Source organism: Blastocystis sp. subtype 4, assembly GCF_000743755.1.
Source record: "Blastocystis sp. subtype 4 strain WR1 chromosome Unknown seqid_0032, whole genome shotgun sequence".
NCBI classification, from domain to species: domain Eukaryota; class Bigyra; order Opalinata; family Blastocystidae; genus Blastocystis; species Blastocystis sp. subtype 4.
Genome location: NW_014569515.1, coordinates 39,821 through 55,076, shown reverse-complemented (window position 1 = coordinate 55,076; position 15,256 = coordinate 39,821). Strand labels below are relative to the sequence as shown.

General features: G+C 40.7%; 6 protein-coding genes across 6 annotated transcripts; 1 reads left to right on the top strand and 5 right to left on the bottom strand.

Moving 5' to 3' along the window:
• Positions 1-568: 568 nt before the first annotated feature.
• JH06_0761 (pyrophosphate-fructose 6-phosphate 1-phosphotransferase subunit alpha-like protein) lies at positions 569-2,541 on the bottom strand (the record flags this gene model as incomplete). Its single annotated transcript, XM_014673680.1, has 4 exons — positions 569-877; positions 906-2,172; positions 2,204-2,304; positions 2,338-2,541. The coding sequence occupies 4 exons, from the start codon at positions 2,539-2,541 to the stop codon at positions 569-571; spliced, it is 1,881 nt and encodes a 626-aa protein (XP_014529166.1).
• Positions 2,542-2,915: 374 nt separating this feature from the next.
• JH06_0760 (hypothetical protein) lies at positions 2,916-3,770 on the bottom strand (the record flags this gene model as incomplete). Its single annotated transcript, XM_014673679.1, has 1 exon — positions 2,916-3,770. The coding sequence occupies one exon, from the start codon at positions 3,768-3,770 to the stop codon at positions 2,916-2,918; it is 855 nt and encodes a 284-aa protein (XP_014529165.1).
• Positions 3,771-4,820: 1,050 nt separating this feature from the next.
• JH06_0759 (hypothetical protein) lies at positions 4,821-6,213 on the top strand (the record flags this gene model as incomplete). The annotated part of the gene is made up of 4 exons (XM_014673678.1): positions 4,821-4,943; positions 4,973-5,762; positions 5,792-6,020; positions 6,051-6,213. 4 exons carry the CDS (start codon positions 4,821-4,823, stop codon positions 6,211-6,213), a joined length of 1,305 nt encoding a protein of 434 aa, XP_014529164.1.
• Positions 6,214-6,274: 61 nt separating this feature from the next.
• On the bottom strand, positions 6,275-7,546 carry JH06_0758 (26S proteasome regulatory subunit YAVVQLGESSSVYSAVLRYWLSMILIYSTLNKDLMKSGCSVCVHPR; the record flags this gene model as incomplete). Its single annotated transcript, XM_014673677.1, has 5 exons — positions 6,275-6,733; positions 6,764-6,958; positions 6,989-7,384; positions 7,416-7,475; positions 7,511-7,546. 5 exons carry the CDS (start codon positions 7,544-7,546, stop codon positions 6,275-6,277), a joined length of 1,146 nt encoding a protein of 381 aa, XP_014529163.1.
• Positions 7,547-8,389: 843 nt separating this feature from the next.
• JH06_0757 (hypothetical protein) lies at positions 8,390-14,356 on the bottom strand (the record flags this gene model as incomplete). Its single annotated transcript, XM_014673676.1, has 10 exons — positions 8,390-8,476; positions 8,507-8,601; positions 8,632-8,785; positions 8,816-11,101; positions 11,131-11,535; positions 11,566-11,703; positions 11,731-12,843; positions 12,874-13,677; positions 13,709-13,960; positions 13,991-14,356. 10 exons carry the CDS (start codon positions 14,354-14,356, stop codon positions 8,390-8,392), a joined length of 5,700 nt encoding a protein of 1,899 aa, XP_014529162.1.
• JH06_0756 (wd40 repeatcontaining protein) lies at positions 14,357-15,196 on the bottom strand (the record flags this gene model as incomplete). Its single annotated transcript, XM_014673675.1, has 7 exons — positions 14,357-14,431; positions 14,463-14,502; positions 14,533-14,577; positions 14,608-14,784; positions 14,815-15,010; positions 15,040-15,125; positions 15,156-15,196. 7 exons carry the CDS (start codon positions 15,194-15,196, stop codon positions 14,357-14,359), a joined length of 660 nt encoding a protein of 219 aa, XP_014529161.1.
• Positions 15,197-15,256: the final 60 nt, after the last annotated feature.

Here is a 15,256-nt window from a genome sequence, read left to right as displayed (position 1 = left end):
AGATGACCTTACAGAGGACTGCATACGACAATAATCACACTTTGCAGTAAAGATATGGTGCTTTGTATCAATGAAAGAAGCAAGGCTCCGATAGCGACAACATGTTGTGCAAAAGAATAACTTCCGGGATTGAGACAATACACGTACATTATGGGTCGACATTCTAAGAAAATGAAATGAGATTGTTGGTTCTATTGGCCAATCAATTAATTGAAAGAAATGATGGAAATTCGATAGATTCGTTGGCATTATTGGTCGACCAATAAAGTCAGATAATCGTGGACAATAGGATTCATTTAAATGGACTATTGACTTCCGTAATAATATGTGCTTTCTTGTTTGCATTCTGTTCTTTCCAATTCTAGAAACATATTGCAATGATGAAGAAGGTGACTTGCCAATATGTGTATTTGAATTGTGGATGGTCTCAAATGAAGTAAGCATATCTCAATGTTAGAATATATAAATGTCTTTGAAAGATGTGAAAACACATAGTTTCCTATAGAATATACCAGTTATAACATGATTGACACAAACAAGGAAGGACTGGTTAAACAAACGCTTGACATTAAATCTTCTTCTTAATAATCTCCAACTGCTCGATTACTCCTCTGGTAGCAGCAATAGCTGAGTCAATCAACACATCATCACAACCAGGGAGACAAATCTCACCAATGCTATTCAGCTGGGCTCGCAACATCTGAATCCGCTTCATGTAATCATGCTTCTCAATTTGCAGCGACAGAGTAGTATTCCAACTACCTGCTCCTCCAAACTGCACACCTCCAGGGTTGCAATAATCATCCTTCACAGCCCATGAATCACGATGGGCTACGAACTTCAAGAAGGGAGCATCTGTCATATCTACATTGGATTCCTATGCATTATTCCATCCACAAAACAACAACAGGAATCGAAGGACGATACACACCCTGCTTAGCTTCCATTGTAGTACAAGCCAACAGTGGGACAGCAAAAGGTACCCAGTTCTTAGGCTCATCCTTCAGGTTCCGAAGAGTCGCCAGATAACCAGTAAGACCATTCTGCACCAGAGCAGCTGCCTCACGACCTAACGCATAAGCGTAATCACAGTCAAATAGAGAAGGGAAGGAAGTACGAGCCTGATATCCAAGGAAATGCGTCTGACAATCAAAATTACCATTGTAACGACCATCCTCCTTACGACGCTTCAATTCCTGTTTCACCAAATCAGCAATCATCACTTCAGTGGAGATTGCATGCAACTGGAAGTTTCCACGAGACTCGGGAGGATTGAAGATTTGCTGCTGAATGACAGTGGGAAGGAAGTCAAAGAGTGCCTTGCTCCAGGGAGTCAGTTTACCATAGATCTCATCACGAGGCATTCCCTTGTTGACATATGTGGAGATCTCATCCAGAAGGAAGTAGAACTCCGAAATCGATTTGATCAGACCCTCAGGAATCAGAATTACACCATAGTTCTGTCCATTAGCAGCACGATCACAGATCACATCAGCGATCTTGTTTACTACTTGAAGAAGAGTCATTCGCTTCGCAGCTACCTCTTCTGAGATAATTGCATAGTTGGGATGAGACTGCAAAGCAGCTTCCAGAACCACATGAGAAGGAGAACGACCCAACAAACGAATGAAATGATAATACTTGGCAGCCGAACGAGAATCCGTGCAAATGTTACCAATGAGAGAAGAGACCGTACGACAATAAGTATCGAATCCCACAGTTGTCTCAACGAAGTTATTCTTCAAGTCACGAGAATAGTCACAGGGAACCACCACAATACGTGTCTTGATTCCACTATTGAGAAGGAACTCAGTAAGAAGAGTAGCATCTGTGGCAGTATAAGCTCCACCAATCAGAACCAGACCATCCAGATCATACTTTGTACATGAAGCAATCACCTTCTCATAGTCTTCCTCCGAGATCTTATCAGCAGAACGGCCCAGAAGATCATAACCTCCAGTATTTCGATACAACTTCAATGTCTCTTCCTGGATCTCGATACAAGAACCCTCAAACAGACCAGAGGTTCCTCCAATGAAACCATACACTCTGCTTCGAGGATTCATTTTGTGAAGATAATCATAAAGACCAGAGATCACATTATGACCTCCCGAACTCTGACGACCACAGAATACAATTCCGACATGAAGAGGCTTGGTTTCTCCCTCTCCTCTATAGATTATCCCTACCATCGTGTCCTCACTTCATCAACTGCATAATAGGGAACTTTATAATATTAGGGAAGTAGCTTTCAATCAGAGGACGATCAATGTCCTTGAACGTAGTGTTATCGTAGAAGTCGACCTAGATAGTGATAAGCCCACTGTAAGGATGTACACATATTTTCTCGGGATTCTCCAAACAATCAGGATAACGAGGCTTGTATTGTACTCGATCCAGAGCAAGTGGGCTCAGATTCTTAACAGTTCTGTCTCCCTGATCAATATGAATGTTTCCCGTCTGAACAGATTCAAATGTGGCCATAACTTTTCCTTGTGAATGATTCTTTGATGCGAGGGGAGAGGGGTTGGGGTTAATCATTTGCTCATAGATTAGGTGTGCAACGACATAATTGGGGGATTAGGTGTTTTCAAAGGGATTCTCAATTATGGAGATTTAAGTATCCTAATAATGGAAATGGTTTAATAACTCATAATGATATAACGAACCAAAGAAGGTGTCTTCACATTTATCAATCCGTCGTAGACTATTGTTGTTTGGATAGTGTGTACTTAGCCTGTACGATGTGATAGTTCATTGTAGTATATTATCCCTTCTTGGACAAGTATACATGAGAACTAGAAATGGTATTTACAGAATCTACAATTATGGGTGAGTTTCTCAACAGATAGTGTTGCTATTGTTTAAGAACAAACAAACAAATTCTATGTTTTTGTTTCCTGCGGAAGACAGGTTCAGGCGGTTGTAGCTTCCTTAGCAGGTAAATTTACATTCTCTTTATCCACCTGAACCGTGGAAACCTTCGAACCACCCCAATACGCCAATTTCTCCTCGGGGGTCATCATAGCAACTTTCGCTACCACCTCACCAGGTGCCTTATAAAGAACAATTCCCTTGCCCTTTGAGGACTTCAGAATGATTCCCTCAATAGCAAGAACTGGTATACGCTCATTCATCACTCTTATAACTTCTTTCAGATTGTCTAGAATCTCCTCATTCGAACTATCAAAGTGAGCGACTCGAACTACAGTGCAAGTACCAAAGAGAAAGAGTTGAGTACTACTTAATGCAGCTTTCACATTTCCTGCAAGAGCCTGTGCTGAACTCACTTTTGTCTTGATAGGGAACGGGATCTTCTTTGCATCCATTGCCTTCTTACCAATAATAGATGGCATCATTGGAATAATAGCTTCATCAGCCAAATACACAGAATAACGCTTCATCAAATCACGTTTCAGCTTATATGTTGCCAGATTCTTTCGTGCCTTCCCGAGATTAATCACCTTTTCCACACCTGCCACGGGAACTTCCTGAAGTCTTCCCTTCGACTGTGTATCATTATCAGAAACGAATAGAATAGCACTATCTCCATTGGCTACATCAAATAGAGGATGAGGAAGCTTAATCACGATAGGAGTATTCTTTCGTTGACCAGCTATCTGTAACGATATCTGCAGCTGTATGGTATCAACATCGTCAATTAGTTGCGCAGCCTGTGATTCCTTTGACTCTTCGAGTTGTTTCCGGAGATCCTCGATCGCTCTCTTTAGAGTATCATCCGAGATCGAAACATTCTGCGGTAGCACCATCGAATTCACAGGTTAGTTATCGAAATATTCGACTTAGAGCGTTTCCACCAAACCGGGAAAATGGATGATGACTAACAAACATACTCAAGCAAGATATGGAACAAATTCAATGAAAATTACCTATAACCAAGCTTTTTCTCCAATTCCTACTCAGTCACCAACACAAGAGACACCTACCTCTAACTTCCGTTTACATGCATCCTTTTCTCGTTTTTCAGCTATTTGATTTGATCTATGGAGATTTGACATCATTCGTTTCATTGCACCAAGATCTGGCAATGGAATACGCTCTCTAATTGGAAGTTGAGATCTATCATCTCTTTCATCCGTAGCTCCAGTCTTTGGAGGTTTGGTCTCTACAGACTGATAGAGAATCAACTAAAAATACTCTTTTGTGGTGAAGGAGACCTGGAAGAATACGAATAATCGGAATACGAGTATGAATAGGAATCATACGACGGACTCCGGTCTTGTCGCCGATCTCGACTTTTTCGGTCTCGAGATCTTGATCTTCTTTTGTATTTGTTAGAATAGCGCTCATCTGAACGAGTTGTTTCCATCTTCTGAGGCTGTCGAGAATGTGTTGACGCTCGATCCGATGAGCTCATTTTCAGAGGATATGACTCAATCTTATGTTTGAGTTGACAAAATCTTGGAATTTTCTTGAGTGTTACGAATAGGGATGATTTCTGATTCTCTTTCCACAATGGCTATTTGATGAATCCATTAACTCTTTTGGATTACTGTACTTGTACTAACACTGTTGTCCTCATTGTTTCTCCTGAAGGAAAAGATGAGGGGTGGAATGGTGATACTATGAATAGGAGTTATACAGATCTTGTTACTGTCCTATCAAAAAGTCATTTTCAATGGAAATCAGTGAATGATCGGTGGTTGATGGAAGTAACCTCTTCTTTTCAACATAAACCGTTTTTACCGGAAGTCAAATGGCTCAGAGAATTTGAAAATGTTCTTCTTGTATGTCGTTGTCCTGTTACCAGTATTGCTTCATGGCATTCGTATGGCTTCTTAGTATTTTCAACATCGGATATGAAAGACTGTTATACAGTCAAGGAGAGAGATATCATTACTCATATTCAGAAGTGGGATATGTATCCCTATATTCATTCTCCTGGAAATCTTCCAGAACCACTTAGAGGAACAGATGGACCTGTAATTTGTGTGAATTGCTTCTCAAATAGGACACTTTCACTGGAATCACAGTGCGGAAACGTATTCCAACAATTATCCGTCAAACAGCGGAATCCATACGGAATCTAAAAGACAAAGACAAGCAGAGATATGAAGAATTGGCAGAGACGATTCGAACTGATGGTTCTTTAGAGGATTGTGATTCTCATTCACGGGGCCTCCTGGACATTCTGTTCACTTCTAAAGTAACCAGAGCACGAATCGATGGTTGTACTTGGCATTCGATTCCGTGGTGGCTAGCAGAGAACTATGAATATGTTCTGTTGAATCGGATCCAACAATCGATTGCATCTCCTGACATGCCAGCAGATCCATTTCACTATCTGAAACAAGATGCACTCTCAGCGGCTCTTCTTGTTTTTCCACAACTCGTGAAGCCATTGATAGCCGCTGTGAGGGAAAATCCTGAGTTTACAGAGGAAGTATTCCAAGCACTTCTCCTCCGTAATTTGTGGGGAAATAAGGCTGATTTGAGTATGTCTGGAGGGAAGATTGAGAAGGAAGAGATTCAGACAGAATCGGGAAATGTGTTGTTGGTGAACAATATGGATACTGCGTGGGAATATCTCCATTCAAGACCTCTTCACAAGATAGCAATCTTTGCCGATAATGTTGGATTGGAATTGTTGTGTGATTTAACATTAATCGCAATTCTTCTCCACTACTATCCAGATATGTCTATCTTGTATGTCGTGAAAAGTGACCCTGTATTTGTGTCAGACGTTACGATACCTGATATTCGACCTACTCTTGATGCCCTTTGTAATCTCGCAGTTGATGGTAGTAATAATGATCTTCATATGAGATAGATATCCAATGGATTGTTCATAGTCTGACTGAGGCTGAATCAAAACACCGTCTCTCCTATTATGCTTGTCCTTTCCTTTGTACTGCTTCTCCAGGATGGGAGATGCCATGTTCTTTAGCAGAACTGTTAGCTGAACAGGATTTAATGATTGGAAAGGGAGATGCGAACTACCGTCGGCTAGTTGGGGATCTGCATTGGCCCTATGATGTACCTATGAGTCGAGTGATGGAGTAATCTTGTTTTCAATCACTTATCTGTAGTTACTATCCTTGCCCTTTTCTCCTCTTGCGAACTCTCAAAAGTAATGTGAATATCGGAATTAGTAAAGAAATCCAGGAACAAGCCAAGAAGATTGACGCCACATGGGATTGTGATGGACGATTTGGTATCATTCAGTTTTATCAACCATCCCATTGTAAGTAATCCTATCTCAATGTTATTTATAACCATCCTATTGATTTTACTGTTTGTACAAACATCTTCATTAACTGTAAAACTCATATTCTGAATCCACTCTCTTCACAACCTTTTTATATGCCTTTTCCAAATCCTTTGTTAATATCACATAACGGTTGTGACGAATAGCCTGTAGTCCAGCTTCTTGACAAATCGATGCGATATCTGCACAACTAATCTTCTGAGGACGATTCACAAAACTTTCCAAATCCACTTCATCACTCAGATTCATCTTTGATGTACAGGCCTGGAATACAAGCCGTTTCTGACGACGATCTGGTAACGGGAATTCCACTTTTCGGTCCAAACGACCTGGACGCATCAATGCAGGATCCAGCATCTCAGGACGGTTCGTCGCCATAATCACTTTGACATTTGTAGTCTGATCGAAGCCATCCATTTGTGTCAACAACTCCATCAAAATACGCTGCACCTCTCGATCTCCGCCTCGTGATGAATCATTTCGCTTCAGAGCCACAGCATCGATCTACGAATCATCTCCTCTTCTCAAACTAACCTCATCAATGAATATGATACACGGAGCGTTCTCACGGGCCTTGCTAAAGATATCACGAACCATACGAGGACCATCACCCAGCCACTTCTGTACAAACTCACTAGCCACGACCTGAATAAAGTTTGCCGTGGTTGCATTTGCTACAGCCTTGGCGAGCATTGTCTTACCGGTTCCTGGAGGTCCGTACATCAGCACCTACTCATGAGAGTGACTCAAGAATCGTACGCCTCGTGGAGGATCGATACCAATCTGAGAGAAGATCTCTGGGTGAAGAAGAGGCAATTCAACAGCCTCTCGCAATTCCTGTTTCTGAACATCGAGGCCACCAATATCCTGATATGTCACAGATGGCTTTTCTGTCATGACTTTGATGTCATTATCTGCTTGTGGAGGAAGGATATCCACCACAGCGCTTGATCTCGGATGAACGCATACACTACATCCAGACTTCATTAAATCCTTATTTAATGTGCTGTAAATGAGAATCATTGATAACCAGTACCTTAATACTGCAGAGTAAACTGATGAACTCTCTCCTAACTGGACTACTGCATAATTATCTTCAACCATCTCAATAAACTGCGCCACACTTCGACAACCCTTTGTAATACGTTTGACATCCTTGATTTTATGACATCTGTAAGAAACGTACTTCTTTTGCATGGATCAATTCCTTTCGCAAGTTCGTGATATCTTCTCGCAAATACCGACTCTACCCATTAGCTATCTCCTGAATCACAAAAGTACGGTAACATCGATACTATCAATTTCTTCCTCTAACATCTTCATTTCTCTATACGAATACGGTTCTTTCTGTCCATTCAAATACGCCGAACAATCCTTACTTCGATTGCGTTCAAGGGATTATCGTACAGAGCTAATGCCTGTGCTATTGCTGGATCAACGACACTCATTTAGAATGCTGACACCTATCACCTGTTTCTGACACAATTGATTAGTCGATAATTCCCGTGGTTCTACACTGACAAGGGTTTTTTCCATATTCTTTATTCCTTCACCAATATATCATGTCAGTAAAACTGTCTAATAAGCTCCGGCCTGGAAACGATAACCAGATACGTGAGGTGAAGCAGTTGACGGAATATCAGCGAAAACTGGACTTCTTACATTCCAACATCATTTTTAATATTAATATGTTGAACAAAGCGAAACGGGACCTTAAACGGCTGCAGATGAATTCGATTGTTATTCGTTTATTCCGACAGTGTAAGTTATGTCCTATGCTTTTTATGGTCAGATAAAGCTAATGAGACAAAAATGGGAAACAAGCAAGTTATCGAAGTGAAGAATGAAACTGACATTCAAGTTAACTCATCCCAGGGTACTTCAGATGACGCTATTCATTTATGTGACCCAGGTTTTTTGACATTTGTGAAAACTTGTATGTTTAATGGTACTGATGTGATTGTAGTAATAAAGAGAAATGATGTAGAATTGTCCGCAAGGGATGTACTCAAAACTGTTGATCGTTATTCCTGCCTGTTGTTAAGCCTGAAGAAGCAGCAACAAGAGCTTTTAGAACTTACTAGAGAAATCCTTTCTTATCATCCAAAGAATATATGATTTCGTTTTTATATGTTTGCGTTTTTTGTTTCAACAGTTCAATTACCAAATCTGAACACAACTATTCTCATTCAAAACGATTGAATATCCAAAAGGTTGATGAACACGAACTGTTTCTACAATTGCGTTCTACTCATTATCGAACAATCCCACCTTTACATTTCTTAGATCTATCTTTGCAACGACGTTTCGGCTACTCACAAACAATAACCCTGAAACGGGATCCCATACACTTGGCCCGCTAGCAGTAAATGCTACACATCAACTTTTCATCCAAATTCAACGTAATCGAAGAGATACACCCTCCTTCTGCCAATTAAGCCGATAATCAAAGACACTCAAGATACACTTCTTCTTCATGATGCCACGGCGATCAATGGAATAACCAATACCATCAGTAATAAAGCCACATTGAAGGCCTCGACGATGAGTTCCAGTCTACAAATAATCCATTCTTGGATGAGATACATGAGACTCTTGAATGAGTTGTTCCGTTTCACAATCAAAGAGAAGAGTATGATTCTTCCGTGTAAGCCCCAACAAACGATCTCCGAGTGGATTGCAGGCCAACGAAACGAGGCGAGACGAGCACGATACAGCTGGAAAGAGAGCACAAGAATGAGAATCAAGTGAATACAGACCTGTTTGGATGGAGTGAGAAGTATTCATACCCAAAGCAACAATAGGTCGATTTAAGAGGGGAACCAGAATGTCGACTTGAGCAGGGAAGGAGGAAGGATTCGAATTAGGAAGAAGTATGTCAGTATAGGACCATGGAAATAAGATGGATTTTGTAGGAGCAACATAATCAAAATGATTATGCTTCTTCACAAAAGTGGAACTTACTCCTTGAACTCGATGTTCAATAAAAGACATGTTCCAGGAAAGAGCCACCTTCAGCTCTCCTTGAGGCTGCTTTAGAATCTCTTCAATCGATGCTGGACATTGTGTCATTATCCAGAGTATCTGAGCAGACTCACTCGTAAATACAGTCCACGAACGATCTGTAAATGGCTGCAAAAAGTCTCGTACAGCAGCAACATCAAATCCGTGGACCTGAGGTGGACTCTCTAGAAGCAATCGACGAAACGAAAGAAGCCATCGATGCATTCTCTCATTCTGAGAATCATCCTCTTCTTGTTCGGATGTTATAAGAGTAGGTGTCGTACAACAATCTTGATGTGACTCTGGAAGAAGTGACACAAGCATAGTTAGTGTATTATAGTGTAACAGTAGTTGACAATAGAGAAGACACCACTCAGGAAGAGAGATATGTTTCTCCTTCATATGAACCAAAGCTGATGGTTGTTGACACTCTAACGATATACGTGCAGTGGTTATTGCATCAATAATCTCTTGGTAGGCATGAGAGGATTGGTTACCGCGTAACTCTTGGAGAGATAAGACAAGAAGATGATCATCTTCCAGCTCCCAGCCCACGAAAAAAGCAGCCAACAAGGCTTGACGAGTGATTGCTTCACAATCATAGGCTTTGGTTATGGATGAAGGTAACGCTCCTTGCTGTTGAGCTAACAAGAGACGGAACCAGGAGGTAACAAGACTACTACAGAACCGTGACTTGCGACCACAACTTCGAGGTTCTGCTTCTAGAGTACGAAGAGTGAGAGAGTTTGAATGAGAGAGAGTGAAATGAAGAGTATGGAGGAGTGAGCGAAGAGCATCTGGCTCCTGTGAAGTGAGAGAGTCTGCAATGAGACAATAAGAAGAGAGATCCCACACATATCCAGAGGCAATCTGCCGACTGAGATACTCCAAGAGATATGCCGGCTGAATCCTCTCACGTAACAGTGGAAAATCTGTCATCCTTCCATCATCGATCCAAGCCACACAAGTGTCATTCAATCGATCCTGTATGAAGGATTCATAGAGAGATTGACTCACACCAATTCCAGTTAAGGATTGTTTGAATTGATCTGAGAGGACACACAAAATCACTCCAAGATAACCCTGTTGCTGGAACAGATCGAGAATGGAACGGGCAATTCTACAGAGTGGTTCTTGATAGAGAGAGAAATCAAATCGAGAGAATGGGGAATGCAAGATAGCAATGGCTAAAGGAAACACTTCATCATGAAGGAACGGAGCAAGAGTGACAGGGAGATCTTCCACTTCTTCCTGTTCTGTAGGCGTAACAGCAGATCGAGGAGATGAAGAATACGAGGTATCATTGACTATGTGACTCAGTGGAAAATGCAGACAAGAACAATCAGCATGATTATCAAGAAAATACCTATCCACACATTGCACCTTATTACAATATCGATTGGGATCAAAAGAACTCAATAGAGAATGAAGAGCCAATGAATAATCTTGATGGCACCAAGCAACAATAGCTTGAAGATAAACATCCTCAGTATATTGAGCAACTTGCTTCATATGCGTATTGAGGATTAATTGATAAGTTGATGACTGATCTCCTTCGAGAATTACACTCAAAAATAGAGCAAGTTGAGGATCATGTGAATTCTTGATCAATACTTGAATCGCTTCTGACTGCTTATTTGCTAAGAGAAGGAATCCAGCTGCTTTGATGTACTCATGACGTGAAAGTAAGACATAGGCATTTTTTAGTGCTGCCTTCTGATGAATATCCTGGGAGAAATCACGAAGAAAGAATGATGCCAAAGCATCTTGCTTTGCAACTTTGAAAAGAGATGCAAGAATCGATTGTTTGTGAAGAGCGATATAAAACAGAGAAGCAGAATAAGGATCTCTTGTTAACTTGTATTGATTCTAACATAAACCTAACGAGGAATACCTACCATAGCAATACGTAAAGCCAAATGACTAAAAACAGTTCGATTTCGATTCCAAAAAACAAGACCACTTCGTCGTACATCTTCCCATAGTAAAGAATCCTCATAATTCTCAGATGCTGAAGTTACAGAAGCAGTACATTTCAAAGGTGTGTAGTGATATCGATTACTTGTGAATGTGAACAAGGCTGCATATTTCCCAGTGTGTTCAGAGTCATCAATAGTTGAATATGGAGTTATTGTTGATTTTGGAACCTCTTCTTGGCAATCAACATCTCTACCATGAATGCGATGATGGACTATCTCTTGAAGTGCTTCTTTCATCAATGCGTCTTTGCTGTTAGAGAGACAGGCTCGCAAAATCCCAGAAGAACATACTGATATGGAAGGAAAGACAGAATGGACCATAAACTACAAAAATAGTCCAAAGAAATGGAATACCTGAATAGCTACTAAGAATTGAAGACCATGAGAGTCAACATCAAGAGTCTGTTTGGTCTGAAGAATAACTTGATAGATATGAAGAACACGACAGATTGAATCAATCTCTTCTTCCTCTATATCTTTGAAATGAAGAGACTTCAAGTCATGACAACATGGCCCTACCAAACTCCAGTCTTCTTTCTCTGTGGTTATGTCTTGAAGGCTCCAATGAAAGAGATCTGATATTGAAGACTGAATGGAATCATGGGAATCATTACTCCAACGTTCCTCTTCTTGAACACGAAGAACTTCGTCATGAAGAGCTGGACTCAATTTGTGCAAAATTCCCGCGATTGTTCGATAATCACCATGGAACATACAGAGAGCTAAAGAAGACGCACTAAGTACAGATCGAGGCCGACAGAAGAGACGCTGAATTACCTGCAAAGGAAGATTATACGTAGCTCTGGCATCATTAACAAGAGAACTACGAATGGGTGATGGAAAGGTTAAGAAGGAGGAAGTTCTGAAGATGGATGTGGGTGTGGTAATGATACCACGTAGATAGTAGTCGAAGTCAACACTCAAGACATTAGTAAGAGGAACTTCACTCATAGCAATTAGACTCATTGTACAACCATGACTAATTACTAACCAAAGTCGATGCATAGCCAGTACAAGAGTATAAACACCATCCTCACTGAGATTTACAAAAACTGGACAATTTATGGAATCATCAAAATCAGTAAGAATTAGATGAGCCTCTTTAGTAAAGCGTCCTTTCACATAATATCGATTCAACTTCACAAGTCTCAGTTTCCCCGTGGTTGTAACTTCTATCACTATCAAATACTTTGGAGTAAGTTGAGCACACAGGATATGTGAGGATTTATATACGGTCTCTTCCATAGAAGAGGGTTGAAATGATGTTACAATCACTTGTGTAGATGAATAGGAAAGCAAACACAAGTCATAATCCCAACGAACCTGTCTGAACGGAATTGCATAGTCTACTAATTGTGTCTCTGAACATAGGGTTAGTGATTCATCAAGATTACACTGATAGACACCAGTATCACATCCATAGATCAGGATTAGATTTGGATGCTTCACCGCACACACAGAATAAAGTCCATGCACATGGTGATACCATTGGTGTTGCCTTGATTGGTTACAGACCAAAATTGTAGAGGAATTATGGAATACAAAATATTCCTCACAAATTGTCATTATCATATCTGTTGTCATTATAGAATCGATTGAAGGCAATGATGAGAGAATGGTTAATTTGTTGTTCTAGCTATCAATCATTATTTTTATACCTACAAACTCATTCCAGAAATACAAACGATTTTGGTCATCCAGAGAGACCAAAAAGAGATCTCGATTCTGGGAGATACAGGTTTGTTTCACTGTTCTACAACAACCAATACATCGTTGTTCACTATCAATTTGACAGAACTGGTTGGAATCAGTAATAGGAGAGGAGAAAACAAAAGAATGAACTGTGGCTTCATTTGTGATCAACGTAAGGAGAAGATGGCATTGTTGTTGGGACTGTATCGATACAGGATCATAGATTGTGGCATTCATATACCAGGAATCAACAAGCGAGTCACTCGATATTGGGATTCCAACCTCTTTAACTGAGATGGAATGTTGATGCATTCCTGAGAGAGGTCGATGAGTGATAGCTAGGCCACGGCCTTTCCATTGAGCACCTGTTTGTCCGCATATCACCAGAAAATGGTGTTCAGCTTGCCAAGAATGAAACACGGTACTCTCTCGAGGAGGTGAGATAAAAGACTCACTGCTAGGTAGAGAAGAGGGAAGAGTGTATGATAAGAAGGAAGCAAGAGATTCAGGAGGAGCATCCTGAACTGTTGTCCAGGTTACTGAAGAAGGAACAATAACTGAAGTAGAATAACAAACCCGAAATGCTGGAGGAGAAGAAAACAGAACTTCTTCGTAGAGATTCAGATGGCCTTGAACATCGACAGAGAGAAGTACAGCTGGAGCGTCTGGTGATGTAGAAGGGAGCCAAGAAATATGAGTGACTGGAATGAGAGGAAAATCTTGGGAGAGAAGCATGATGGATTCTAGCTTTGATGACGAAGAGTAAAACCAAATCTACAATGTGAAAAGAATCACTCAAATGTACAGTGATAAATGGAGAATGGGGAGAGATTGAGGCAACAAATCGAGTCTGAGGTGAGATACAGGTGGATAGAATGGGTGTTACAGGAGTTGCAGATACCAACAAACTATAATGAATGTCTCCCAGTCCAAATGCCTCCTCCTCTCTTTTGAAAAACTGTAAGATCCTCCCTCCTTTAACGAGTAACGATGAATCGAAACTCACACTAAGGGCTGTTGTCGCTCCTTGGGTTAAAACAAGACCACGACAACACCACTAGAAATCAATAATAACTCAAACATCCACCTTATACGATTTAAAATCCTTTGAAACTGTTAAAACGGACTTTGGAGCATACACTGCCAAAGTGTTGTTAAATGCAACAATAAGTTCACCTCTGTCAGAACAATTTGTTGAAGGATGTTTGACCCAACAAACGGCAGTAATGGAAGATGCAGAGAAGCGGTTTTCCAGAATCTGGTGAAGAATGAAGTGATCCATATCTATGTGGCTTCCCTTCTTTTTAATAGATGATACAAAGAGCGAAATGGTTGATCCATTTGCCATCACCAGATACTTGCTTCCTTTGAAAACACATATATCACACAACTGACAGACATTACTCTTCGGTAACTGTGCCGAAATAAGAGTAATTGGAATATTGGCAAGCATTTAGAGTGAATGGAAACAAACACATAAAATAAAAGATTTTGGATCTTCTCCCTCCTGCAAGCGAATCAATTGACTCTATCCTTTAGTCCCAGTACCAACTTCTTACATATTTCATATGTTCGGTGACAACTTTGCGACGGTTCCTTCTAGAATTCAAATCCATCTCATAATCCTACATCCTCTTGGGACAATCCTCATACTGATGTCCTTTACCTTTACAACTATAAATCACTCCATTTCCATAATCTAACCAATTGCAAACATAATCAGGACGCACATCTCCTCGATAAGGACAATCATCCCGATAATGGTTTCCATTGCAATTCTTACAGAAGTATTCTCTCCCTCGCATCTGTGCATTGTTCTTACAGCGGTGAGCCCAATGTCCGTTCCGACCACAATGACAACACACATAATTCCGAGGAGGACTGTCGATCATACCAACAATTCTTCCTTACATAGTATCCTCATCTTCACGGAATTCTCGAAGGTTATCTTGACGCTCTTCGAAGGATTCGACTCTCTTATGAGTCTCTGGCGCTGGTAAATTTACTGTCATCACTCCCTCACTTCCAATTTCGCCAATCAGAGGAATGGATCTGGATATACTAAATGGCTTCTTACTGTTGAAGTCATAACTAGAACCACGGGGAACTATACTTAATGAATCAATTCAATCCCACTTCGCATCGTTGCCAGAGAGTTTCCATCCAACTCTTCACGATCTCCAGGTTGATTTCGCTGCCAGAACCGTAGTGTCGAATCATCTCTATAGATCAACCTCGTTCAGCATCTTAACCCCATAGTGACCATACCAATTCCCTCAGGATGAATACACATGGCTCGAATGGTTCGTTGGTGGGCGTGGTTCACAGTGTAGAGAGGTGATTCGTGACTAAT